The sequence below is a fragment of the Nylanderia fulva genome, unplaced genomic scaffold (assembly GCF_048542155.1).
Source record: "Nylanderia fulva isolate GAGA-0341 unplaced genomic scaffold, ASM4854215v1 Scaffold5, whole genome shotgun sequence".
NCBI classification, from domain to species: domain Eukaryota; kingdom Metazoa; phylum Arthropoda; class Insecta; order Hymenoptera; family Formicidae; genus Nylanderia; species Nylanderia fulva.
In genome coordinates, this window is record NW_028190587.1 from 5,245,361 (window position 1) to 5,271,528 (window position 26,168).

Genomic DNA, 26,168 nt, shown 5'->3' on the forward strand with positions numbered 1-26,168 from the left:
CAGGGATCAGGAAAGAGAAGTCTAGCCTTGAGCGCGAATCATCGTCTAAAAATTCGTCCATTTTTTCCTTTTATTTTTTATATGCGTAAATATACAAATATTCACCGGCGCCAAATTGCCGGAACGTTGCGTGGCGTCGCCAAGAAAAATTACAGAGCGCGATGACATATTCAGCTAATGTCGGAGGACGGGCACCACATCTGGTTCCCAGCGAATAAGGAGGACGCCCCGTTTAACCTCGGCACGTTGGCGCAAAGCGGTCGCGTTTTCACGCCACGTGGAACGTGTCATTATCCGAACGCCGCGCCGTGTATAATTTCGGTGCCGGCGATAATTTCCTCGTCAAGTCCACGGTCGGCTCGAAATAAAACAAAGAGGCCGAACGCAACAATTATACGCGGCGGTCGAGGTTTATTCGAGATGCGTCGCGATAATCCCGCTCGATGACAATGTCGGGCAACCCCGATATCATCATCATCATCATCATCATCGTCATCATCATCATCATCATGATCATCGTCATTATCATCATCGACGTTACTCGCGGGGGACGTAATTAATTTCTCCGGTTGCGAGCCGTCGCGCTTGGCGCAAAATATGCAAATTATTTTCCATAATTAAAACGCACACCGGATTCGTCGCACGCGCGTGCGACTCACGTACTAAAAGTTTCAGTGGAATTGCCGGAGCCAGCTAACGTAGCTGCTATGCGAGTTTCTGGGTTATTGGTTTCTCGGTTGTTAATTCGCCATGTCGGCACGCCCAGCAGTTGCAAGTGACCATGCGGCGCTCGGAACGTACGTGGGTCGTTGGCGCAATCAAAGGATCGAGAGCGGAAATGAGAGAGCGGCAGCGGGCAAGATCCCGGGAAAAACGGAGACGGAAAAGCGGGACGAAGTAAGGGAAGAAAGTGCCGTGTTTCGAGTGGCAATATAATACAGCCACGAAACAATGGAGCACCCGTGTAAGCCCCGGCCACGAGGGCAATAAAACCACGACCGCGCGTTGGCGTATAAGCCAAGAGAGCCGTAGGAGAGAACTTCCGTGGCGGATGAGGGATAGAAAATTAAATATTAATTTCGCCGGAGCGACCGAGAAAAGCTCACAGCTCGCAAGCTCACCCAGCTTCCTGACCCCGCCGAAAGGTACCGTCGATTCGAAGAGAGTCAAACTCTTCCGGCGCGCTACCTGCTGGATTCTGATCAGGTCGGGCTTCGTCTGAATTCGAAATTCAATTAACTCCGCCGTACTCTCGCATTAATAATCTAGTGCTAACCAAAAAAAAAAAAAGCAGTACAAACCTCGCATTGAGAACTTTCGGAGCACGTATTGTATAGCCGGTGCTAGCGATCAAACAGGAAATTAGGCGGTTGCATTGAAAATACGAGAAGATATCGTACGTGGCTCGTTCTACGCTCATGAGTATTTAATTAGCCATTACGGAAATTCGAGCTCACCGCCGCGCCGACTAGATGATGATACAATGGCGAAAAATTTATTTTGCACTCGAGAGCGCTCGCACGCTCTCGTAACAGGAAATCCCGTGAATTCTCGAAGGAACGCATCATCATCCCCGAAGCTATCCGACGCAATCGGAAATAATTGCCGCAAAAACTCGATAAACGACGTAGCATCTCATTATTGTTGACGGCGCGGTATCCGTTTTAGCGACTTTCATAAATCATTGAATCCGCGGCAACGCAAGCCGCTTTGCCCTGATTCACGCAATTTCATTCGCCCGCTATTCGCGAAGGGATTATTATTGTGGCCGTATTTAGCCGAGCACGGATTACAATCACGACTGGGTATTATGGCATAAATTTGCTATACGCAACAAACCCCAAAAAAAAAAAAAAAAGAGAGAAAGAGAGCGAGAGAGTGAAAAAAAAGAGAAAACGAACCCCATGGCGGGCCACCAAATGTTTCCTGTTCGCAGCACGCGACGCCCGCCAATGAGGGTGTCGACGAAGGGGTCGGGGACGGTGATGTCGACGACGGAAATGCAAAAGTTCGATTTATGCGCTAACACGTTCGCGCCGTACGTACGTAGACATGCAGGAGCGCGTGCACGCCTGTAACGTAGATAGCTCTCCTGCCCATCGGGGGATGAACAATGATGCATGGGCGATCTCTCTCTCTCTCTCTATCTATATATAAATATATATATATATATATATATATATTCGCGCGCGCGAGATCCTCTATTTATTTTTTCCACGACCGCCGCGCCGGACTATCGATGTTCCATAGATCGCGCGATAGCGCCGGAGACGAAAAAGTATGTCCGAATTCCGGTCCTGATAGCGCGCGCGCGCGCGCGGGACATCTCTGACGTACCTTCGTGCGAAATCTATGCCGCGATGCGTCGCGAGTCTCCCCCTGTCGCGACGAGAGATGCGCACGTTCTCTCCCCGGCGCACACCCGTCTAATATCCGCTTATGCGAGAATCTGAAATTTATGTAAACGATCCTTCATCTAGCCGCTGATAGATCCGAGAATATATGCGCGTTGCGTGTGTGTCGCCGCCGCGTCAAATGGAAACTCACGCGATCTATATAGCGCAAAGTTTCGTACAGACGAGACGTCGTCTGGCGCGATGAGAGAGAGAGAGAGAGAGTTGCACCTGATTAAAAATTATTTCCGCCTGCCGCTTAATTTCCGTGCAATCTAACTATTACCTCCGCAATATAAAAATCTTCTTTTATATATATATATATGTAATAATACCTCTATATTTTTATATTACAGCCGAGTAGTTAAATAAAGCTTGACTGTGTTATTTTAAAGCGGCAATTCAACGAAAAAAAATACGTAAATTGAAATACGGAAATTATAAAAAAATATTCTATATCTTTCGGAAAAATATAACAAAATTAAAAATATCGAAAATGAATGAAAGTGCGCACGATCGATAATATTAATGCAATCGGTATTGTGTGTCGCGGAAAACACGCAAATTCAATTGACAGATACAGGACACGTGAATGTACATATACGTATAACCCATGGGCCCCCTTGGAGAATCATTAAAAAAATTAAGCATTGCTCTCCTTTCGAATAAACATTAAAATATATTTAATATAAAAAAATGAAAAAACAAAATGAAAAAATTAATGATGCCCCTTCTGGAAAAAATCCTGCGGACGCCCATGCCTACAATTATGCCATAGAAAATTTCCAAAATTACTTTGACCAAATATAATACGGATATTTGACGCGAGACACCGACCGGAAGTATATCCCGTGATACTTTTCTGTTTGTAGCGCCAACATTTGTCTTGCCACCCCCGAAGGTATATATATATAGGGGCGAATCCGCACAGTGCCGTAGCATCACGGCTTCGTAGCCCGCGGGTGCAGTATATTCATGCCAGGTTAGCCGGGCCACCCTCGCGCGGAAAGAAAGATATCCGGCCGGGATTGAAAATAAATTTCACTGAGGGCCTAACCCGTACAAATAGCCTCGCGCTGGTTTTAATGGACGCGGCGTCGTGCTACTAGGACTAGCGACGTTTTATCACCGTAGCTTCGAGAGCACCTACCGACCGTTCGATTACGACTGTCGATATTGTTCCGGCTCTTGTCGTCAGGAGGAGAAACATTGCTGCTTCCCCGGCGGAAAGCAATCGGCGGATTTCTTGGTGCTTTCACCGGAACTCGTGCAGCACGACGTGGAGAGAGACGTTTAATTTTTGGTCTTAATACACGGATATTACGCTCGGTTTCCCCCTTCGCGAACGGACCTACGAGACACACTATTCTCGTTCTCCTTTACTTATTTTATTATTTCAATGACTGACCATCTCACGCATGGAAGTCCGCAGAAACGAGTAAGAGTTGCCTTATTCGGAATCAGTAAAAAATTAAGCGTTTGCTTTCCTTTGGAATAAATCCTGGAATTTATTTCTATATTTGATATAAAAAAATGAAAAGATTAAGGGAAAAATTTTTATCATCCCTCCTCTTGGAAAAAATGCTGCGGAAAACGCCTGAATCCTATGATCTCACGTTACTCTCGCTTAACTTATGAAAGATCTGCGCCGCAAAGCGCGCTTTTTCTTTCAATTTCCATCATTGAGCACGCAATGCAACAATTACGTCGAGCGTAAAACTGTGATTAGTGCGCGGCGATGAAACGATTGCGAAAAAAATAATACGAAGCGGTATAATTATTCGTAATGATCGTCGCGTATTTATTACGCGACCCATATTTACCCCACATTACGTGTATCGTTCGCAGCACGTGAGGCACCACTATATCATTTAACCACTATCACAGGGATGTAAGCAGCTATACTTACAAGCATATATTTCCCTAAGTAATTACGAGAGAGAGAGAGAGAAATTGGCCGCTATTGCAGGCAAACTACCGTGCTCGAATCTCGAATCGAAAAATTAGCGAAGCAATTAGAAGAAACCTTAGCAGAGAACCTTGTCATCATCGGTAAAGTACGCGTACAACGCGATATCAAACGATAAACAAGAAACTTTAGAAAGTAACAAGCTTCGGGATAATTATTTTACTGCACGTAAGACATAATTAGAATAAGCACTTTGATTTTACGGCAGCAAGGTTTTTGCAAAGGGAATAGATGAAAAAATTAGTATTTCAGACGCATATCCTATCATTATCAAGTCAGAAGGCTACGCGCTCTCGTATCTACATTTATGAGAGCTCGAGGAATTCCAATTAATATTTATTTCAAAAAGGAAAGTCCAGCTGCGCGTCCCTGTCGACCAGAGCATCTGCCAAAGGGAATGCAGAAATAATTCTCTACATTATACACATACTGCTTTATCATAATCATTGTAAATTTGTGATTCCAATATTAATAAGTCTCATATATTAATATAACAATGTTATATGTATATATACTTTTATATATATATGTATATATCTCGAATACAATTGAATTTTGCTCCGTAACTTTATATATATTTCGGCGAGGGATTATTTTAGCTTCATTTATTACACGTTTAATATTATAAAATGTGATTTCTGGATAAAATAAATTAACCGCTCGTCCATTTATTGTAATCGATAATTCCTTGAACTATTTAAATGTATCCGCTGTTATTCGTTTCAATAAAACAGCTGTCCTTTTTTTCTTTCAAAAAAAATAAAAGCCACGTGCGCGCACTCCGCGCTCTTGATTCTATTCTATTTATCTCGTATTCTCTTTCCGGCGCGTGCAACATCGCGAAAACGCGAAGAATTTTTAATTCACTCAGCATGCCATAGAAAAACGCGGGCTTTTCTCTGCATCCAGTCCAAATCGATCTCGCCCGATCGGAAAAATGGTCGGCTCGGCCGATGTTTGCCGCCGCCGCATCGCACACACAGAGCCCGGTTACCACGACGGCTTAAAGCGCCGTTTTCCCGCGGGAATCGCATTTTCCGCTATTTCACCGTCGTTTATTATCGCTACGTAAAATACGTATGTAGGCAGGCAAGGGGAGACGAGAAGGATCGCGTGAACGCCGGCACCGATGGCGACGTTTTTTCATCCCGGCACGCGATGCGTCAAACCGCGAGAGCGACATGAGGATGTCGGGCCCGAACAAATAGAACAAAATAGCACGGAAGTGATATACAACAGCGCCGCGATACCGAATAGGAGAAAAAAAAAAGACGATAGAATTTCGACGAATTCGGCGACTTGAGTTTTCTTCACTTCGCGAGAGGAAATATAGTCCGATTTTATCGATTGTCGCGAGATGCAACGCGAACGGGCTTCGATATTATAAACGCATCCGTTATCATTACCGTTTCGACTCCGCAACGTGGAATGCATGACATTTTCGCGTAAGTGTTTCAGCTCTTTTCAGCGCACTGATGTGCTCTCTGAAGACGCACGTATGCAATTTCGTCTCGAGTGCAGTCTGCTTCCTCTATGATAGAATCTCGAGAAATGCATATTTCACTATATCTAAGATTACAATATTTTTTTTACGCGAATGCAAAGTATTCACTCAAAGCTATGACGAAAATATAAAAATTCGAAACCAGCGAATTAGCAACGCAAAAACGCATTTTTATTCGCGTAATAAATAAAATAATAAAAATGACAATTTTTACTTGCAATCAATATTTACGATATAGCGTAAGGCTTTTTCCATATTTTTTCGCTCATGAGAGCAGATCATCGGCGAAGTAAATATTCGATATCGCATCGAAAACAGTTGGACGAGTAATGCGCGTTATTATTACGAAATCCATAGAAGCGATGTCCGAAGGAAATTGTTTCGCACGAGCGGCGGGAGATCCATTTTTCATATGCAAATCGATACAGCGCGACAAGCGTCCGCGTGCGTATCCGCGGATAAAATAAAAATAATTCGAGTGTCCCTATCTCGCGCGAAGCTCGCGGCGCGAAATTATTCCTAACGCGCAACAGGAGCCTCATTTTTCGCCGAGAGAAACCCGGCCTTCGCGCACGGTCACGGCCGACTTAATGAGCGCATCCGAAACCGGAGGATGCGCCGGCTGCTGCGTCCGGAAAGTGAAACTCGCGATTACGAGAACGCGTGGGAGAGCCGCGAGACGGGTCAATATATGTATATACATATATATATATATATGTATATATATATATATATGTATACAAGGCGGGAATGCGTGAGATAAAACATAACGTGTATATATACCGTCGTTTCGGCCGCGAGACGATAAGAAATGCCTTTTGGTCTCGCGTGTCAGGTTATTTCGCTCGTTCTGAATATTTATAAGGGCTGTCCGTCAAGGGGTTGGGCCGAAGAGAGAAAGAGAAGCGAGCCTGCGTGCATTTTCATTTTAGAGTTACAGAGCTGTCGCTGCCAGATTGGAGAGAGGAGATACTATAAGTGAAATATTAAATTCCCATCTACCCTGGGTTTTCTCTTTCCGATTCACCTGTCGCTCGGATGGACGAGTGTAATGTCCTCCTCGCAATTAGATTTTTAAGAGTGGATAATTCAATCGTCATGAAAATACGTGTTGCTTAAGGCAATCTCGGTTGCGACAAACTGTTGCGACGTGATGGTTTACGTGAGTGATTTATAATATCGACTTCTGTAAATTGTATTTCTCTCGCGCGATGCACGCAGACGTCCGATATGCGTCGTATCTCAATTAACGTTTCTTGCTCGACTAATGGTATATATACAGGGTGTCCCAAAATTTATAGTAAACTTGTTAATGACAGATTCCTGGGATCATTTGGAGACGATTTTTCCTCGGCGAAAATGTCGAGGGAAGCCATCGTTTTTTGCATGTTCCCAATTTTTGCCATCATGAGTCTTCATGCGTAATTAAGCCTTGAATTAAAATTCTATTAAATAAAAGAATGTGATTTTGTTCATATCTTATTTCCACAAGGCTTACTTTGCGAAAGATCCCTCATGTTCAATCGCGTAGAACTCGAAAATTATTAATGTCTCAACATCTTCGTTGAGAAAAAATCGTCTCCAAATTATCCCAGGAATCTGCCATTAACAGGTTCACCGCTACTTCTGGGACACTCTGTAACATGTATATATCGTCTTTCGTTAAATGACGCGTAAGAGTTACTTGTCCCCTTTCCTCCTACCCCCCGTTTCTCTACGTCATACCGACGGATTCCCCGCCATCCGAGCGGTAGAGCATGAATTGTTAGAAAAATATTCCGCGACGAGGTGATTCGAATTTCTCTCGCGACCGCGCTTCAATTTTCGCGCTTATTTTCTGTCAAAACACGACCGGACATATTCACGGTATTCGCCAAGGGTTACGAAAATATTCAAAGGTGGCGTTTCGTCAGTGTCACCGGTGGCCGAGCGTGGCGGTCGAAAAAGAAAAAAAAAAGAAAAAGAAGAGGGACGAGAGAGAGAAAAAAAGAAAGTTTTAAAGAACTCTTGATTGCCGAAGAATAATATTTGGAAGGGCGGTTAAAGTTACCCGCCGCGCGGAGCTAAAGAACGTCGGCTCCCCTATATCTCCGGGATAACGTTTTCTCTCTCTCCCCCCGTGTTTTTTCTATTCCCGTGATGTGTGAGGTGTCCGCGTGCCGGGCAACATCCATCTGTCGTGTATATCCATCTAAGGTTGCACTTGTAGGAGCATCCCCTATGTTCGCGCGAACGGAAAATTTCATTACGGATAAATGCGTGAGCCGAACAAGTGTCTCTCACCCTTTGTAAACGTCACGGCTGCGCATCCATCCGATACACGCGTATCCAAAACTCTGACTTCCATGTTTTCCATTTTATTTATACAGCGGCGTTATACAGAACGCTTAATGCATCCGTATGGATTACACGGGATCCATTAACAGGATTACATATGATTCGAACACCGAGAAATATAGAAATGTTATTATCTCCCCGACAACGCAACGAAAAGCTAAATTAAAACATCCATCTCTCTCTCTCTCTCTCCATCGAAAATGTACAGAGATTACGAAAATTCACAGAGAAATATGAAAAGCGCATAATTAAACGTAAACTTTTGATATGCAGATATTCGTGACAAGCTTCGTGTTGTGTCGAGGTTCAAAAATTTCTCGTTTCTGCACATCGAACGCTCCGAAGGATCGATCTGAATGAGCCTTCGGCGAGCGCACCAGGACTGCGCATCATCATTCGTCACCATTATTCACGGTCACGATACATACGATCGCAACAGAGAGAAGGGCGAGAGAGAGAGAGAGATGGAGAAGGGGTGAAAAGCCCCTTTGCATCCACTCCTGGCTGCCAGCGCCGACGAGGCGATTAAATTTCACACGGCGGCTTCGAACACGCCTCTTTCATCGGAGAAGTTTCCACGGCGCGAGTAGTTGATCTCCTTTCTCTTCCGTTCCCCTGCTCGATAGATCCTTGGTCAGGGTGGTCGTGGATAGCTACTTAAAAGGGTGCTCCACCCTGTGACGCAGCATCATTTTCCACATTAATTCGACGTGAATCTCCCGTACGTGTCTCGTAAATAGTAAACTCTACCTGTCGCGTTATTATTATCATCTAACAATAAGTAAATCCTAAAGTTGATGTAAGTCATTTCTGGTCTCACGCTGGGAGAGTCAACCGGACGCGGTACGAACAATATTTGTTCACGCTCCTGTCACCGACAACGGTGACAGAACGTCTCACGTAATGCGATTGATTTTATGTATATGTACGCATAAAGATAAAATAAGCTGCTATTTGAAACCAAAATACTGTAAGAAAATAACGGATGCGCCACGAAAAAATTAAACTGACAGCGCGTTTGCTATTTTGTCTTTTTATATAAATTTTGATATTAAAAAATTACCTCATCTTTGAAAGAAAATAGAATAGAATTATGAATTTTTTCAACGATACAATATCCTATTAATTATTCCTAATTCTTGAGATATCTCGCAAAAATGGCTACGAAACCAATATTTTCCAAGGTTTCTGATGATGGATCTATCGGAGAGCATCAGTATTAACGGACTCAAGCTGCGCTACGTCGGATCATCGCCGACGGCGTCCTGTCGATGTAGCGATACATAATCCCGTAGTCGGTATTCGTCGAAAATCAGCGTGTCGTGCACGATACAGGCTAGGAGAAAAGGGGTCGACTACGGGCACGATAATGGTCGCTGTCCTCGCTGATAGTTCCGGGCGTTTTGAATAATTCAATAAGAGCAACTAATTGTGTTTATGCAAATTCGCGCGAGACGAGAGCCCCCGATGAAGAGGGGAGACTGGAGAATCGCTCCGCTGGATCCTGACGCGCATGATTTCCCGAGGATGCGGGCAGCGCGAGATAAGACGGGAGAGCGACGTGCCCGCAGGAGGGTCGGAACGAAAAACGAGACGGGCTCTATACACGACGACCTACTTGACGTCCCACGAAAAAAGTATAGGAACCGCATCGTGCAGTTGACGGGATGGGCCAAAATGAGATCGGCACGCGCGCCTGACGGCGAAGCATATATGTATATATATATATATACATCCCCTTGACCGTCCTAGTCAGGAGAGATCCCGCCCTTTGATTAAGCGAAACACAACCTCTGAGGGATTATCTAAATTGCTTCGTGAAATGAATTAACGGCGCTCGTCGATGATCACGCGGCCCTTCGCCCGGTAGTTTTCTCTTCCACCCCTGTTTCAGTCGACATGCAACAGAGCGCGTATGGAGTCGCTTAATTTCGTGATAGCGATAACCAGACCCCGGAGCTGAATGTATCGTTTTTCAACGTGACCGGCTACGGTATCGCGCATGCCAACTCCTGCTGGCTGTTATCCTTTCTCAGTCAACGCGAGCAAGCCTCGAACGATAATGGGTAAACAAAACCGTGTATCCAGCAAAACAGCACGATGATTAAATTAGTCCCCGACTGTGCAGCGCGTGTCGCGCGATGATTAATTCCGAAAGTACACTATATACACCGAGGCACTTGGTTCTCTATCGTAAGGAGCCAAACACTTGCAGCTTGAATCGAACTACTTGACGTCGCGACCTCTCGACTTCCCGCCGCATCCTTCCTCTTATCGCGTATCGCTACTCTCGAAACGCCGGAGAGAGAGAGAGAGAGAGAGAGACGTGAGTTGATAATGTCGCCAATGGCCGCTTCGCCAACTATGAACTCAAAGTACAGGGCTCGTGATACATTGCGAAGGTAGGTAATTTTTCACGTTTATCGCATTCCTGTTGCGACCCGCCTTCTCCCGAGCCGATCCGTGGAACCCGCAGGACGAAGGATAATATGAAAGAACGCCCGGAATTAATTACCGGCGCGGCCCGACGCTTATACCGAGCGAGTTTATAATCCGCAGGCCGCATTTGTCTCTTCGAGGAAAACGCATTTAATGTTTTCCGCGGAAGATGGTAGGAGAAAAAGAGCACCGTTTACCGTATATGCCAGCGTTTCGTGCGTACCGAGAGAAAGAAAGACCCGCCGCCAGAAAACCGGTGTAAGTGCATTGTCTTGTAAAAAGGGCACCCGGCCGCGGGTTCAATTAACTTAATGCAAATTACCTGTCGCGTCCATGCCTGTATATACGCTCTTCTGGCAAGGAGAGCGGGGCAGAGGAAAAATTCATGAATCATTTTATGCGTATCTGATAACGCGCGACGCCCTCGCGAGCGAAATTATGACGGATTGGTTTGTATTAAAAATTATCGTCGAAGAAAATCTTCAGCGCCGACAAGACGGTAAAACTCGGATTTCTCTCTTTTGCGGGGGACTGTAATTTTGAAAAATCTCTTTCCTAAATATCACAGAGTAATCTTCCTAATCGCGTTGAAAGCATTTCGTCGCGAGCCACCTATATTTCTTCACACGATACATTTCCGTTTGATCATAAAGAAACCCCCGGAAAGGCAAAGGCGAAAGGTATTACTTTGCCGTTTCGCGAGAACCAGAATCGGCTTCCGTCGGGTCCAAACGCGTCCCGCAGGATATACTCCCTATGTGTGTACCTTGTACGAAAAACCATCTCGCTCATCGTCTGTCCTTCTTCCATTGAGGAAGAGCAGCGGGCACATGTGCGTCCCGTCATCGGGATATAAATATTGTACGTAGCCCCAGGACTGTGTAAACGTAAATCTTCGACACGGAAAGAGGGTATTAAATGTATTTACGAAATTTGATGCAATTTGTTTCCCAAATTCTGACACGCTCGATAACGCGATTATATGCGTACACGCGCTCATTAAGATCCTGTCCCGATAATATACGCCGTCGCTGTCACGTGACCCGTTCGATTCACTTAACGCGGATTCTCCGCATCGCGTTTTCTTGCGTCCCCTTCGTGGATGTTCGTGAACCCCGGAGGTCTGGCTACGTTCCCGGTGGCTCAATTAATGAGTGGTAATTACGGACCCTCCGTTCTGCGACGCGACCGCGCCGAGAATATCTTGAAAAATTCCTCTTCCCCCAACGCCGGCCGCACTTAATTACGCAAAAATACGTTGACGCGATTTTTCTTGCCAATTTATTGTTCCTCGAGCGAGGCCGGGAGGATCCTTGCTCGCGGCACCACCTCAAAGACTCATTAATTGAGACAGAATTTAATTATCGATTAGACTTAATGCGGAAGATTAGTTTATACGATGCCGCGAAAGCGCTCTTTTTCTCCTCGTTACAAATTCTCTGTATAAATCTTTCAAACGAAAAATATCATTTGATTGAAACAAAGTTTGAAAATGATTAAGCCACTGATATAATTCAATGAAAATCTTGGCACAATCGTGGAAGTCATAACACTTGAATTCCAGTACTCCCGATTTAATGCGCGATTACTTCTCCTCAGACACGCCTTTCATAGATGGATGTTCCTTTGACGGCGAGGCTACGATCGTAGTTCTGTGCATGAAAAGGCGGAAAATGGAGCCGGCAAGTTTATGAGGCGTTATGTTAGATGAAAATTCCATTCTCCGCGACCCTCGGAATATTGTCCGTTAGCGAATAACCGCGGTACGAGGTGCTTGAATTTTCAACGGGCCACCCTTCTCTGCGCAAAGGGGACATCGAGGGGTAGAAAACGCATCAACGTTTCGACAACTCTGGCACAGCGCCCCGCTTCTTTTTCCATCTACACCATCGTGTAATTCGAAATGGTGCGTGTTGCATTCCCGTGTCCGATGCAATATAGCCACGTGCATACGTCGCGTACTCCATACAGGGAATTACAAATGGACAAAGCCCAGCTGCCGACCGACACTACCGCGGTGCCAAATCGAATGGTGACACGCGAGACACGCGACTCTTTCTCTCTCTCTCTCTTTCCCGCCCCATTTTCCGCCCCCAAACCATGCACGCGCGCTTGATCGTCATCACCATTTCTCTTTCGTTCTCTGTATCTTTCGCTCGTGATCCCTGACGCGCGTTTGTGTTTTTAAAATAGTGACGCACGAGTGTATTCACTCGAGCGAAAAAAGATTGTACGTGATATATGTATAACGTAGAATAATCTATATTATTATACGTGGAATATTTTATCTGGAATATATTAAAACGATACATTTAAATAAAAATCATACAACCGGGACGATATCTCTCCCTCTATTTTTAATTGCACATACATTAATTGCTATGCAAATCTTTGTAATGTAACGTACAATTATTCTATCAGTTCTATTATTTTCACTCTTTCCTGGTAATTTTTATATCTAGTATGTTGTCATAAATCACCTAGCTCTTTTTTTAGATATTAATCGAACCATGGTTTCTCGCTCGACGCAATTGCACACGGTTGCCGAGAGCCATTTCGAAATTGTCCCTTCGTTCGCATCCATTAATTACGACCATGCTATAACGGCTTAAGCGATATTGCCTGATCATCGCATTAAAGAGTCACGTGTTACCACTTACAAGCACCGCGCTTGATTAACACCGCAGTTTATTCGGAAAAAATGTATTTCCATAAAGTAAGAAGAAAACACGTTACGAAATCATTTACTTTCATTACGAGCATAATGACACTAATTTAATTATCTTTTTCATAAAATTTATACCGCCTTTGTATAATTTTGTACAAACATATATAGACATTATTTAAATAATAATATATATTTTTCGAAATAAGACTACAATTATCATCCCAGTATACAATGCAGAAAAAGGTCTTGGACAAAATACATTTACAGTGGCAAATCTCTTGCGTGACGTCTATCCTCCTTCGAGGGCTCGTAATCACGGCTTTTTAAGTCTTTCGCTAGTAACAAACAAATATTTTCAGGGTCGTTGGTTAATATGCTAAACATTTCATACCGAGGCCCAGAATAACGGCCGGGGAAAACCCTTGTCCCTTTTAGTCCCAAAGTAATGTCAGGTATTACGATTCCCGAGAGAATTCCTACGCCCCTTCTGTCTCTCTTAAATTATCGCCGTAATTACGGCGTATGCATCGTAAAGCGCAACCGCCCGGCACAATGTCGTCATGCTCGCGAGTCGGGAGAAAAGTATGCTTGTGATCAACGTATTTCCTCTCTCCGTAGACGCACGACGATTTCACTGTTTTATCGCTCGCGTATTATTTCGCGCGCATCAAATCCCGCGTTTTACAATCATTTCGCTTCTAATAACTTGTACGAATAAAAATTATGACTGCACAGTTTTTTTTTTTTTTTTTGGCATTACGTAAGCTGCGACAAAGTCAACTCTGACGATATACGTGTGCACAACCAACTTGCGCGTGTGTAAAGAACCTGATGTTAAGAGAGAATCGCGTGGGACAGCGAAACACCGCGTCTGCGTTGTCGGAGTTATGTATGTATCGGATGTGAAAGGAAACATTTTCGTATTTCGTGAGTTATATGAAGTTTGTGTAGCGCTCCTTCCCTAGACTGGCACGGATAAATTATCGTCGTGTCACGGATCTACATCACGTGTCTACCGTGTCCGCGTGTTGGTGGACTATCTCGTGTGATTCTTTCTCAACACGGGGTCCCCGGGATCGCGTTTCGTAATCTCACGCATGTACACGACCTTTCACCGTACCTTCCTTCGGCACGTGATTAATGATATCGCCGTCGTCTTATGGTCTCTGGACGAGAGGATGTTGCAACATTTTTGGATTCCATTCGCACAATTTCTTTCGTAGGAAGAATTTAATTCTCCGCCGTGGCACCCGAAAGTCGAACATGTCGAATCGATTATATTCTCGCGCGCCCACTTTTCCAGGATATTCATCATGCATTATCACGATGATATCACGCGATATAATCATGATAATTCAATATTACGCGTGACAGTTTATGTTCCGTCCAGCAATATTCATTAAACTCTTAAATGAAATAATAACAGAAACTGCACATTAATATGCGCCAAAAGTAATATTACGAAGAAATTATTTTTCAAAGCCAAAATGTAAAAATTTCGTAGCAAACGGGGTTATGCGTTCCATGCATCGCAGATTTAATATTAATGATAAGGAAGTATATCGTGACTCTCTCGCTACCGAAAGCTCAGCTTATCATCTAGTAGCGTGTCATAATTTCTACCGGACATCGAATTAATTCCATTGCTTTTAATTTGTCATTCTACACGTGACATTTGGTGACACAGATGAAAAGTGACAAGCACGCGACGTACTGATTAAGAAACTTCAACATTCAGCTAACATGTCGACGTTATTCATATTTGTAAAAATAATGTGCACGAACAACTTTATTTCACCGTGACTTGGTGTACTTTATGATCAATATTTTAACGATTCGCAAAGTAGAAATTTTAAGTAAGCATGCCATGTTATGTTTCCTTATCTAACACATCGCAACAACCGAATTATAAATCAAATCTTTTCCATTTTAAACGTCTATTAACTTACAAGAGTCTAAGAGATTGTAATCATTATTAAATCATGCACGACACTTTAATACAGCAATAGCAAAAAAAATGTTTAAATATTTTTTTCGAGAGATGTATCGAGAGTCAAATTACGATATTATAATTCAAAACATTTTCTAAAACCTTTTTCGAGCTAGAATATAAAATTCATCTTAAACGACAATTATAACCACACGAGGGCAAACGGGGAGGCAAAACACGCCGCAAAGAAACCCGAAGGAAAGAGTCGAAGTGGCAGAAAGTGGCAGAAAGCGAGGAGTGTAATAAAACAATAGTCGCAATTTTTTTATTATCTCAGCGATGATTAAAGTAATGCGATTTCCATCCCTTTCATCGAGGCAGAAGCGCAAATGAGCGGCCGGGCATTGTTCGCGCAGGCTAACACAATCGCCGTTAATCCTCCCTCTCTCCTGGTTCCGCGAAACCGAATAATCAATCCACTTCGTCGTGAAACGTTTTCCTTTGTATCTCGCGAAATATCCGCCTCTCGAGATCTTTGCGACGATGATATACGCGCGAATGGCATTTCGTCGGCAATATAGTCGCATCGTTCGCACCGAAAGAGTGCGTAAAAACGAAGGAAGAGAAAGAGAGTATAAAGCTAAACGGCGCGATGAGAAAGGACGGATAAGGCGGAACTTCAAACAGCCGCTGCATAATGCATCCGGTCGTTTCTCTCCCTTCGGAGGGAAAAGCTCTCCCTTCACGGAGGACCAGAACTTTCGCCGTCGCGTTGACGCGAGATCCTCTCGACATAGCACTCCGCCGATGAAGCTATCGAGTGCTGGGGGATGAAAGACGACGAGTCGGTGACGGTGGATTATTTCGACGGTTCTACACGAGCGGGAACGCGTAAAACGAGCGAGAGGATTTGAACAGAGGGGTTGGCGCGATCGGTCCTGTTCCAGGACGCTCGTTTGTAACTCTCGCGTGCTCGCGCGTCGCGTAATCGCCGATAATTACGACGGAATGACGCGGCCGTTCTTACGGCACGCCTGGTCGGCCATAACGTATTATTCTATCGTTTGCATCGGTCGTACGTACAACACACATCGATACAGGCCGCAACCCCGATCGATGCACTCTCGTGCAAATGTTTTTTGCGCGGTCACGACTGGCCAGTGATTCTACACATTGGAGGAGGTAGAGGAAAGCGAATTTTCACCGGTTACTTGTTACTGGAAGATATTAAGGTAGTACGCGTTTCAGAACGTGATCAGAAACATTAATAATGGTGAAAACTTCTGGAAAAGTATATATATAATATATATGTATATATATAGGTATGTATATTTCTCTTATACATATTTGATGTATATATATATATATATACGTACCCTATATATCTTCTTCCTTTTTAAAATATTTATCATAGTTATGTTGAAGAAATGTAAATTCAAAATGTGTATAGTATATTTTTCTCTTTGAATATAAATTATTGTTACGTGATAAGATTTTATTATATTTGATTGAATAATATGGTTTATTCTTATCTCTATAGGGGCCTTTGCTTTATATCTCGGATTTATTCAACCTATATAACTGTCGGCATATTGCGAAATATAAAGAAAAATGTATGAAAAAGGAAATATAAATTTGGATATTTTCTGGGACAGAGACATACAGTGCATTATTGTAGATTAAACAGTATATCTGGACATTTAAAACAACGGATCTGCGTGATAAATCATATATTTGTCTACAATATCTTTATTATACATATTTAATATTTTATATTACAAACTACATTTTAACATTATATTTAGACATCAGAGATACTATTATAGATCCGTTATTTTAAAATATAAAATAAAATTTGTCACTCACCGATCGATGCCCAACCCCAACAGCCAAGTTGATTCTTTGAAGTTATATCTCGATCTGTAACACAATAAAAATAAATTATATAAAATCCATAACAACGCCCGAAATTATTATTTATATTTTAAATAATTATTCAAATTTAATATTTTAAAAATTATCGTACGCATTGAATTTTATTATTTGATGTGTACAATAATAAACTAATATTTTACAAAGATTAAAATGTTTCTTCAATAAAAATGTTTACAGAATCATAAGTTTTATTTTATCAAAAGCTTTTTCTTTCATTCTCTCTCATTTAAATGATTTAAATAAATAAACCAAATTACGCGATTAATCGTGTAATTCAAGTCTCGCGCGTATGATTAATATGCAACTAATATATAAATATTAAATTACCCATTCCAAAATTGGCTGACGCCTGATGCCTCTCCTAGACCTCCTCCTCCTCTCAGAGTTACGTTAATCTGTAACATACAAATAAAATCCAAATTGTAACAGTGTCCAAAATAATTAATATTGCAGAAAATTATTATTGCACGCGCATTTAATTTTATATGCGTAATAATAAGTACATATATAATAGAATAATTTTATAAATTCTGAAAAGACTATTTTTTAAAATAAAATCTTTCACAGGAAAATTAATTAATTGTTAATTATAACAATCATATGCTTTAATACTAACAAGGGAAGTAAAATTTAAACGCGCGATTGCATTTAAAAAAAGAACTCGATAATATACTAATCTATTTAAATTCAATTAATTAAAATATGCAATGTATATAAACATCTTATTCCAATGTTTATCGTCCATCCACACAAACAGTATATAAACAAAACTGCGCAAACAATATTATTATTATTAATATTATTATACAGAAATTAATATGATGTATTATATATAGCTATGCATTTGTATACAATATTCATATGCAAACAACATTATAATTATATGTTATAATTTAAACAAACACTTTGATATTAATTATAACAATAAAATTATTATATAAAACAGTTTAACATATATGTATATTATTTCACGTTTATCCAATTTTATAATGCATTGAACGCTTTGTTGAATACTTTGTAAGGACAAGTTATTTTATTCTAACACTATTGCATCGCCTTGCCGGCACATATTCGGCTATAGCTACTGGCATCAAATATCCCTTTACCTCCATCGAAAGGAAATGGAAGTGGAGGTGGGGATCTTCAACCCTTATATGCCGGCAACGCATTAATACGCGCGTTGCACGCGTACAATACGTACGTCCGAGTGAAGGAGCCGCAATGTTGGCATCGTCATGTATATATATTGTAAGCCTACGGTCTCACCCCCTTTCATGAAGCAGACTTCCTCTACCACCCTCCCTCTATCGCTCTATTCTCACTCGACTACCCTTGTCGCGCCGCGTATCGAGGTACCTACACGATTCTCGCATTACCTCAGTGACCTTCCAAGCTTTGGTCACTTAGCAATTACTTAACGAGCTTCCAGACCGGCCCGCGTTTGTCGACACAGCGGTGTGAAGTATGTTCAAGCCCTTTTTTGCCGGAAGTAATATGTTTGCAGCTCGGAAGCTCCCCCACGTTGCGAAGCTAATGAGGAATGCCGCGAACTGTCGACGGAAATTCTTGTGGAAGCAAACTATAGAGAAAGGGTTTAAAAGCACAGTTGTAAGCAGTCGGAAATGAAGCGAGATTGGTAATTTTTGCGGTATTTGGTTCATTAAAGTTCGAGAAAATTTTGAACGCGGGAATATTAATAAAAATATTTTGCTAAAATATGCTATGCGCGTGCATTCCTCTTGTACTCTAAAATATAATATTTCTAATTTTTAACGTAATTGAGAATTATTAAATTTCCGACGAATAACAACATGAAACAACATCTGTTGCGGCAGCATTTGTTTGCAAAAGTGTCTGTTTTAATACAAACTGCTTTTCACGAACGAACAGCAACGAGATATTATCGCAAAAGAAAATGTAATATTAGTTAATATTATCAGATAAAATGTAATGCAATCGACAAAGACGCGACTAAGCGTAGAAAGTATAATATTTTTCCGATATTAAATTATCCGAGTAGCAGAGCCCATTAAAATGTCACTTTTTCAGCGAATATAAATAAGCATACTGTGACGAATGAGCGAAAATGAAATACGAATCCCGGCACCCGAGGGAAGTAAAGTGTCGCGCGAACGTCAGTGAATAAATTATTATCAAGATATAGTTAATATTCGACGACTGGATTGGTGCAAAGTGCATTAATTAAGCTTGCGAAAACTGAATATCCTAACGTATCGTTGGCTAATGACCGGAACAGGTTGTTCGACCGGCGCAGAATTTTATCAGTATAATATATACATATATATAGTCATATAGATTAAGGAATTAAAACTTATCTTACCGTATTAATTCTATTTTAAATTACAAAATTTTTAAGTAAAAGTTATACGCCTCTTATACGTAACATAAAACAAATAACGTGTTTGTGATATTAATAACATAAAGAAATTAATAATTTAATAGAGGTAGAAAAAATGTATAAGAGAATAATATACGAATATTTAGAAGCTATTTCCAAATAATGTTTGATAGCTTATTTGTACATTTTATAATGATCATCCTTTTTTTTCTCTTTAAATCATTATTCGCGATCGCATTTATTGTTGATTCATAGAATCGTATGTATGAAAAAAACTCTATTAAACTTAAATCATAATTTCGCGCTCATTGATCCGTGCCAAGATTCGGGCTTTATTGCGTCGCAATAAAACCCATCAATAATAGATTCACTGTCGATCTGTATTACTTACCAGCCCCCTTAGCTTCATCTTCGTGTATATGACGACGAATGCGTCGATGGGGATCGACATGTCAGTCGTAGTTGGTTGAAAAATAGGGGTGATACTCTCTTACGGACTGTACTAACCCTTCGATAAAGCTCGATATTATGGTGAGTTCGCTCGCTTCTAAGATGGCTCTCTCGTGTGTCCTGAGGGATCACCAGACATCCTTTACAAGCACCATTCACGAGCGTACAGAGTATAAAAGTATCTGTAAATACGTACCTCATTAATAGGACGATGTATCATGTTGCACAAGAGAGCAAAATACGAACTTCTTATTTCTTCAAGTTGTGTACATGATGTTAGCCTTGAAACATTTATATTTTATTTATTATTGATAAAATGTAATATTGAGGAGAGTTGCACACAACTAAAATAAAATATTTTTTAATATAAGATCACATCATATTTTTACTCTCTAATTACAGAATAAAAAATTGGAAGACACTGAAACTTTTGAGAGTCTTTTCTTTTGTATTATTTCCTTCGTCAATCTCAATTTGACAATTATTAATAGATTTTTTACCATTAGATTTTTTTAACAAAAATATAAACATATTTTTACTAGCCGGAATATTAATTTTATCAACTGTTATAAAATTCGCCGTACATTATTTGTTACATTAGCGGAATACTACGCTTTTAAGCTTATCTGAAAAATAATCACGATACTATGCGTCCCTCGAAGACGACATAAAAATAAAATAGTTTATATAAGATTACATCATATTTTTACTCTCTAATTACAGAATAAAAAATTATAAGATGCTGAAACTTTTGAGTCTTATTTTTTTGTATTATTTTCCTCGTCAATCTGAGTTTAACAATTAATTATTAATCAATTTTTACCATTAAATTTCTTTAACAAAATATAATATTATTGATATAAAAATGTTCTTCCTCACTATCCGGAATATTAATTTTATCAACTATTATAAAATTCGCCGTACATTATTTGTTACATTAGTGGAATTCTACACTTTTAAGCCTATCTGAAAAATAAGCACGATACGTTATGCGTCCCTCGGAGACGGCAGTAACCCTTCGATAGAAGCCGACATTATGTCGGGTTCCGCCGTTCCCAAGATGGGTCTCCTGTGTGTCCTAGGGGATTACTAGACGCCCCTGCCAGCCGCCGTTCGCGGATGTATTGAATATAAAAGTATCTAAGTAGATAGTTTGCTGAAATAACATACCGAACCCAGCGTCGCACGCCTCTATAGAGTAGAGGGGAAGCCATTTTGAATGTCTTCGACCCTACCAGTTTCCGTGCAAACGAATAATAACCACGAATTGAGCTACGATCTCATCGCGATCTCTCGAAGCCGAGAAAATATGTATACCATTTGGATTCCTTTCAAGGCACGCATTGATCGTATCAATCGAAAAATTTTTGTGTGATTTTGCCGCGACTGTTGATATACAATATTGAAAGATCTAATCGAATTCAACCAATTGAAAAAAATCACAAACTATATATATGTATTTTATTTATACACATACTCTGAAAAAATATACTTTTACATGGGAATTACTTGTTCAAAACTGGAAAAATTAATTATCACTGTAATTTCTTTCCATATTTATTAAAGTGTAAATATATATAAATGTAAAAATGTATGTAAAATATAGATAAAATTATTATTTTTATATAAAAATCATTTGTAATTTTATATTTAATATTTTCACTTTATTAGAACTTTATTTTATAAGCAATTATCCATTTTATCAATGACATTATTTTATAGCATTTATACATTACTAGCATTTTCTATGTGTAATTCCATGTTCAGTGGAATATTTTTAATCTTGAAAATATATATAAAAATATATTTCATATAAAATTACACATATTCTGTAATCTTTCATATGAGTAGCAATGTTGCATGATTATGCTGTGAGTGGAAAAAATCCAGCATAATCACGTAATTTTACACAAATATTTTTTCAGTGTATATTCTCTACACATTGACATATAAGCGAGACTTACGATATATCATTTTCTTTGAGTCTTTCATCAAAATATCTTTTTCTTTTCAACTTGAAAAAAATCTTATTCAACATAAACATGCAAATAATATATAAAGATAAGAATCGTACGATGATAGGGTATCTGGTAAAATTATGCGAGCGCGGTTTGCACGGAATACGATCGTTTCTACGCGAAAACACAATTGCACGCTACGATGAAAGTCCACGTTGTATCGCTGACATAGTGCAGTCGGTTATCATCGTTGATAAGTGACATCCGTTACTATGGGCGGAGTTTATGGCAATTTGAAACATTAATTGCAGATTAAACAGAGGTAGGTATAGCAGTGCAGGGGTAATTATGCCGCGGTAATCTCCGGCTGACCACTCGCGCACTATGGCACCAGTAGTTCCGAACACGTCGCATGAGTTTCGCCGCCTACACCTATCTGCAGTTGCGAATCGCACGGGTGTGCGCGCCACCAGATTCACCCTAAGCTTCGGCATTTGTGTATCAACCGTGGCGATAACCTGTCATCCATGATTGGCAGTAAGCGCGTGCCGATGTAGTAATGCGCATTGACATCTGCACCGGACGTAAAATCATAAACTATCGCGATTCATCTTCGTCTATTATTATATATCGTGGCACAAAGGCGAAACCCGTTGACGCGGAATCGTGCACGTTTATCGAAATTCTTTGTTCGCATGTGCATCGCGAAATGAATCTCTCGATTTATAACGGCGCGAAACTACTTTTAATAAAAAAAAAAAAAAAAGAAAGAAAGAAAGAAAAGCATTTTTCAACGATAGCGCGCGAGTACCGGTAAATATGTACAGTTATTAAATAATTCGCGTGACATGTAAAAACACTCACGCGACTATTTGCTCGGGAAAATCACTCTTTCCCTCGCGCATACCCAGACACACACATATGCATACATATGTATTGTTAATACACAGAGATTAAGTAAATGACGTGCAAAAATATTCTTTTTTCAAGTAGTAAAGGAGAAGGAAAGTTTCGTCGCTAATAGCATTTGTTTACACTTATAGTATCCGTTTGTAAAATCTCCACGAGAATTGCAAAGGGAAATTGCACATTCTTTTGTATTTCTTTTTTTTCACCGCGCTTCGCTTTGAATCGTCTAGTATCGAACGCGAAGCTTGCTCGTGTAAGATTACAGAAACGAGGTGTCTCGAACGACATCTCGTATTAACGAATTCTATTATGGGAACAGTTATGGCAGTGCGCTATCGTTACTGATGAGCTCAGGGAGCTACGGCACGTACCACGACCTCTTGGCGACTTCCACCTTTACCTTCATCCTGCTAAAAGCTTCGAAGAGACCAACGTACCCAAAACTTTGCTACTCTGAATTCCTAAAGAGCGTCTGACTCACTAAAAAGCTGCATTAATTAAATCCACGATTTCAATCAGTTGTATTCATTTTCTATATATATATAGAAGCTGATTTATTTTATCTTTTTAAATAAAATAAATGACTTTTTTCCTCTTTGACGGCAGAAGCTGCTTTTAGAAATTATTTCCGCGATAAAAACGCGCCGTTCCTATACAAATGTCTACGTAATTCTTTTTTGACGCAAATGTTTCACTTAATACATATACCAACAACGTAAGAAATCTCCGCTGAGAAATTCAAGCGCAACGATTTCATTATTCAAAGATAATCAAAACTTTGGAAAATTCGATGACACTCATGACGTCTGTTCAGATAATAACTTCTTAGAAATTTATTTTAATTCAATAGAATAAGAATCGGAGAGAGTTGATCGATATCAAACTTGATCCTTATGCAAAATCCCTGCATCCCTGTAATGTTCAGCGCAAAAATGAATCGTGTCTGGCGAAGAAATCTGTACTCCTTGTCGAGTTCACAAGCTTGTAAATGTAATGAAATCAGTGCGATCGCCCCCGGTAAAGGTCGAAAGAGCAGGCGCGTTAGATTAACCGTATAACGGGGTACTTCTTCACGACTCCAGAACACGTCGTTGTCTGACCGTAGGGATAAGGGTAGTGGCGGAAGATAACATTTAGCCAAGGCCCCAGAAATATTCTAATCCGCCCTTTCCCGACGTTACGCGCCTCATCCAACGCTGTGGCAGCTGACGTCCTCACAAAAGTTTCGTCTCCCTCTCTCTCTCTCTCTCACGCTCCCTCGGCTGCTCTACTCATCCCTTATTTTCTTCTTTCTCTACCCTGTCAGCCGAAACGTTATGCATCGAGCTACGGCCTAGCTACTCTCTTTCTCATTATCTCCATCTCTCTCTCTCTTTCTCTCTTCAGCCGTCCTCCTCTCTCGAGCATGCTTTGCTGCGCAACAATGAGGGGATTTATTTTATAAACACGGGATATCCCCCGCGAGGCATTGTGCTGTCCAACGGAAAAGGAAAATGAGAGAAAACGCGTCGGAGCGCGGGAGGGGAAGAGTTAGAAGGGTGACGCGGAAGAACTATGGCCGTGACTAATGTGCCACTTCGCGGACTGCCTGCTTGTCTTTCATGAGCGGCTCTGATAGACCGCTCGAGAGCGTCCGCGTTCTGACCACCGGTCCAAAGGTAATCCCATTTCGGCCAGAGTCCCGCGACACGAAAGAGACCGAGCTTTTTTCACGGCATGACGAAGTCTGAAGAATCGCATCTCTCGAGTGCTGAGTTACGCTTGATAAAAAGTCAAGGGCGACACCGCGCCTTCTTTCGCGAGTGGATTTTATACGAAAAGACGTAGGTAGAAAAAACAAATTACGTCGTGATAAGATTAATATTCTTAATAAATAATTTTATAGCCCTCCTTATCATTGTTAAAGAGCTTTGAAGTAAAAGGAGACAAATCTCATTCTGCTTTGATATAAGAAAATTATTTTTCTGCGCGACGCTTTTATTATATACAGCTTTAGCAGTTAAAGCAATTTCTACTGCTTACATTTCTTTAAAATTTTTTTCAATAGATCTATCTCGTATTTCCATTGTCAATCCAAATATTCTTTTCATTATAATTACAGACAGAAATAAAAAGCAGAATTAAAATGAGTTTGTAACGTGATTAAAAATGTCGAATAATATTTGTGATTGCCGTCATATAAAAATTTCAAACGAAAAGAGATTTGAATTTTTCCTACGAAAAGAAAAATTTATTCCACGGAAATTGTCATCCAATTTCTATTGGCATTCGATACCTTTATGCACCGATAACATCTATATAGCCTCTTCACTTTTCACAGTTTTTTCCTCCGTTATGCCTCCGGTAGCGTAACGCTCGTAATGAGCCGAGACAGTTGACTGACACGGCCATGACCCGAATGCTCGACCTCGGTTCAGCTATCGCGATCACAGGTGCATGCACAAAGCCAGTTTGGCACTAAACTGGTTATCATGGAGCAATTTTATTTTGGCTCAAAAAATTCTCGTTCGTTTAACGACCGTTCTTAGATCGAGGTCAGTCGGTCGTGTTATCTGAGCGAGCGAGTACGTGATCGGTGACTTGCGAAATCGGTGATTTGCTAAAACGTAAAATTTAATTTCGTATAGCCACGAGGTCGAAAAGTCGCTCCGCTCGTTCTTCTCCGAATTAGAAAGAGCGCAGTAAAGGGAATAAGAGTTAAACTGCAATTAAAGTTAACCGACATCGGTGAAACGAACCGCAAGGCGGATAAACGTGCCACGTTTTTTATTATTCCCGAACATGAACACGACGAGAGATTCGTTGCGTTCCACAGTGGTGACACACTTTGCGAGATTGAATATTCGATCTTGGATTTAATCGTTGACAAAATGTGAATAAAAACAATTTGTTTTGTTTTTTTATGTTTCAGACAGATTTCGTGTGTTGCGTAAACTTATTATAAATCGGGATGTTATCCCTTTTCCTTCAGCCGACAGCTTATTTTCCGGGCGCAACATTAAGCAGAGTTGCGTACTTCCGGCACATGTCGAACTACAAACTACTATGACCTTCCTAGCGTATACGAGCTCAACGCGAACAAACATACGAATTTGCTGTTACTTTCCATTGCAACGCAATGGAATAGTCTAATAGGTCTCTCACAAATTTCAGCGCCGGGTGTAATTATAAAAAAAAAAAACAATGAGAAAATATTTGCAAAAAGTTTGTTCTTCTATACGAAGGAAGATGAAAGTATAGCTCGACATCGAATGAAATGGACTCCTTCCGCAAACTTGAGTAGAGTTAACATAGTTCGTTACCAGGAAAAAAACAGA

General features: G+C 40.8%; 1 protein-coding gene across 1 annotated transcript in view; it reads right to left on the bottom strand.

Annotated features, from left to right (window-relative positions):
* LOC114941715 (uncharacterized) overlaps positions 1-26,168 on the bottom strand; it is a 236,864-nt gene that overhangs the window by 29,001 nt on the left and 181,695 nt on the right. Inside the window, exons 4-5 of the mRNA XM_085487087.1 lie at positions 17,503-17,570; positions 17,107-17,160 (exon numbers count right to left, since the gene is read on the bottom strand). Coding sequence (XP_085343213.1) covers positions 17,107-17,160; positions 17,503-17,570 — 122 coding nt within the window. The remainder of the gene's footprint in view (positions 1-17,106; positions 17,161-17,502; positions 17,571-26,168) is intronic.